The 2,500-nt window shown below is 41.6% G+C and overlaps 1 protein-coding gene across 3 annotated transcripts in view; it reads right to left on the bottom strand.

Moving 5' to 3' along the window:
• LOC125047254 (glycine, alanine and asparagine-rich protein-like) overlaps positions 1-2,500 on the bottom strand; it is a 51,547-nt gene that overhangs the window by 1,240 nt on the left and 47,807 nt on the right. For all 3 annotated transcript variants that reach the window (XM_047645469.1, XM_047645471.1, XM_047645470.1), the window contains one exon: positions 1-500. This exon is cut by the window's left edge and continues 1,240 nt beyond it. In XM_047645469.1, coding sequence (XP_047501425.1) covers positions 330-500 — 171 coding nt within the window. In that variant the 3' untranslated portion in view covers positions 1-329. The remainder of the gene's footprint in view (positions 501-2,500) is intronic.

Below are 2,500 nucleotides of genomic sequence, written 5' to 3'. Positions count from 1 at the left end.
CGAAATCCAGGCGCCTTTGCCATTTCCTCCCATTTCCTGGTTTGTTTTTGAAAAGTCGACCTCGCCTGGAAAACACACCCCCAAGGCGCAACGAAAAGCACCTTCATCGCGGAATTTATTATTTCCCCCCCCCCCCCCCCCCACAAAAAAAAGACCAGCTTTCTTTTTTTCTTCTCTCGGCTGTTTTTTCATAAGACCACAGACACTCATTCGGTCATCGGCCATATGAATCCGAAATGATCTCAATATCCTCTCGCTGGTGGTGCCCCCTAGACCCAGTCCCCCGCGGAGTTAACTGCCGTGCGGAGAGAGAGGGCGGGGGCGAACCCTCATGGCTTGGTCGGGCAGCGACAGGGGCAGATGCGGGAGAGGAAGGTGGCGAACACCCTGCCCATCTGCACGTACCAGGGGCCCCGGCGGAACAGCCTCTCGCCGGGGGTGCTGCCAGGGGAAGCCAGGCCCGTCGCTCCTCCTCCAGCTGCTGCGGCGGCGGCCTCGTCCTGCAACGGGCGTAGAGGTTAGAGATAGGCATATGAATGCGTACGTAAAGTGTATGTAAATAAGAAACAAAGAGAATCATATGTTTTTTTTTTTTGTTTTGTTTTGTTTTTTATGTGTATTGTTTCTTCAGGTCTTCGGCATATTTGTGTATTTTCTTGTTCTTCTCTTCGTTGTTTTATTTAGTTTGTTTACCATAAATCTTACGCATGTGTGTGTGTGTGTGTGTGTGTGTGTGTGTGTGTGTGTGTGTGTGTGTGTGTGTGTGTGTGTGTGTGTGTGTGCATGTATACGTTTTGTATGTATAATTTTTTTGCAAGGGCTAATTTAACAATTCAAATAATTTTCCTTTACCAATGTAATTTCCTTTGAAAATACCTGTCTATATTAGTTGTCTTCGTCCTATAATTGGCTGCTTCTCATTTTCTCTTCTAATTATCATTAGAGTTATTATAAACGGGGAAATGGATCGTTCGTTTCTGCATATATTAATGACAGTTTTTCAGATATTCACAACTCTAAAACGAACCTTGACTTTTTCCAGGAAACCGATTTTCGATATATCTGCTCGAAGGAAAAAAAGAAATCATCCGTTAACTTTTATCTTTAATGGTAATTGAATGGTTCGAAAATGCGCGACGAAAACGGGGACAAAGGTTGGGAAGATAGTCAAAGAATATTGCAGACATCAATTTAAGTTCGTATTTTCCTTAGCTGTTTACGCACACGCGCGCACAAACACACACACACACACACACACACACACACACACACACACACACACACACACACACACACACACACACACACACACACACACATATACATATACATATACATATACATATATAAACATATATATATTATATATATACATATACATTATATATATACATATACATTATATATATACATATATATTATATATATACATATGTATATATAATATATACATATATATATAATATATATATATAATATACATATATATATAATATATATATAATATATATATATATATATATATATATATATATATATATATATATATATATAACAAGTAAGCACTTGAAGGAACGTCCTGAAAAAACTTTTTTTCACTATTTTCCACTACTCAAATCGTGGCGTCTATCTGGCAACGATTATAATTGCTAACCGTGTCTGTTATTCCATGCAGATGCACACGCATGGCTTCGGAACTAATTCAGTCTCGGGAAGGAGGGATGTAAACACAGTGTGCTGTATTTCATGAATTACTTACGCACACGGATATTAGTATAGGTCAATGGCCATAAATGTGTGTGTATGTGTGTATGTGTGTGTGTGTGTGTGTGTGTGTGTGTGTGTGTGTGTGTGTGTGTGTGTGTGTGTGTGTGTGTGTGTGTGTGTGTGTCAGAATGATCAAATAATCCCTGGAATGTTTTTCCTCATTCATCCGTCCCTTTCTCTCACCCGGCGGCGGAGAAATCCACTCGAACCAGGGACACAGTCCGCCATTTTTTTATTATTTATATTATTATTTCTTCTTCCTTCTCCCCCCCCCCCCCCCATCTTATTATTTTTCCTCTATTTTCTTCTTCTTCTCCTCCTCCTCCTCCTCCTCCTCCTCCTCCACCTTTCTTTTCCTCCTTCTCCCCCTCCTCCTCCTCCTGTTCCTGTTCATTCTTCTACTACTCCTTGTCCTCCTCATCTTCCTTCTCCTCTTTCTCTTCCTCCTTCTTCCTCACTCCCTGTATTCACGTCTCACGAACTACCCCAATCAACAGCTCCTCAATTATCAATTACTGTCTTCATACGGTCTGTCGTTTGAAAATGGAAGTCAGAATTGGCGCGTTTCTAAGTCTCGCGAGATATTGGAGGTCGAGGAAGCATCTGGTGGCAGGTTTCTCCCAAGGTGTTGGCAGGGGGAGTTTACGCTGCCTCTGACAACAAGGGGGTGATATTCCGTAATAAAAATTCAGGAAGGATCTGTTGTCAGGTTGGCAGTGTTGGGAGGGGAGGA

The sequence above is a fragment of the Penaeus chinensis genome, chromosome 40, assembly GCF_019202785.1.
Source record: "Penaeus chinensis breed Huanghai No. 1 chromosome 40, ASM1920278v2, whole genome shotgun sequence".
In the NCBI taxonomy this organism is placed as follows: Eukaryota; Metazoa; Arthropoda; class Malacostraca; order Decapoda; family Penaeidae; genus Penaeus; species Penaeus chinensis.
The sequence above is the reverse complement of the archived record's forward strand: the minus strand, read 5'-3'. Positions and strand labels throughout refer to the sequence as shown.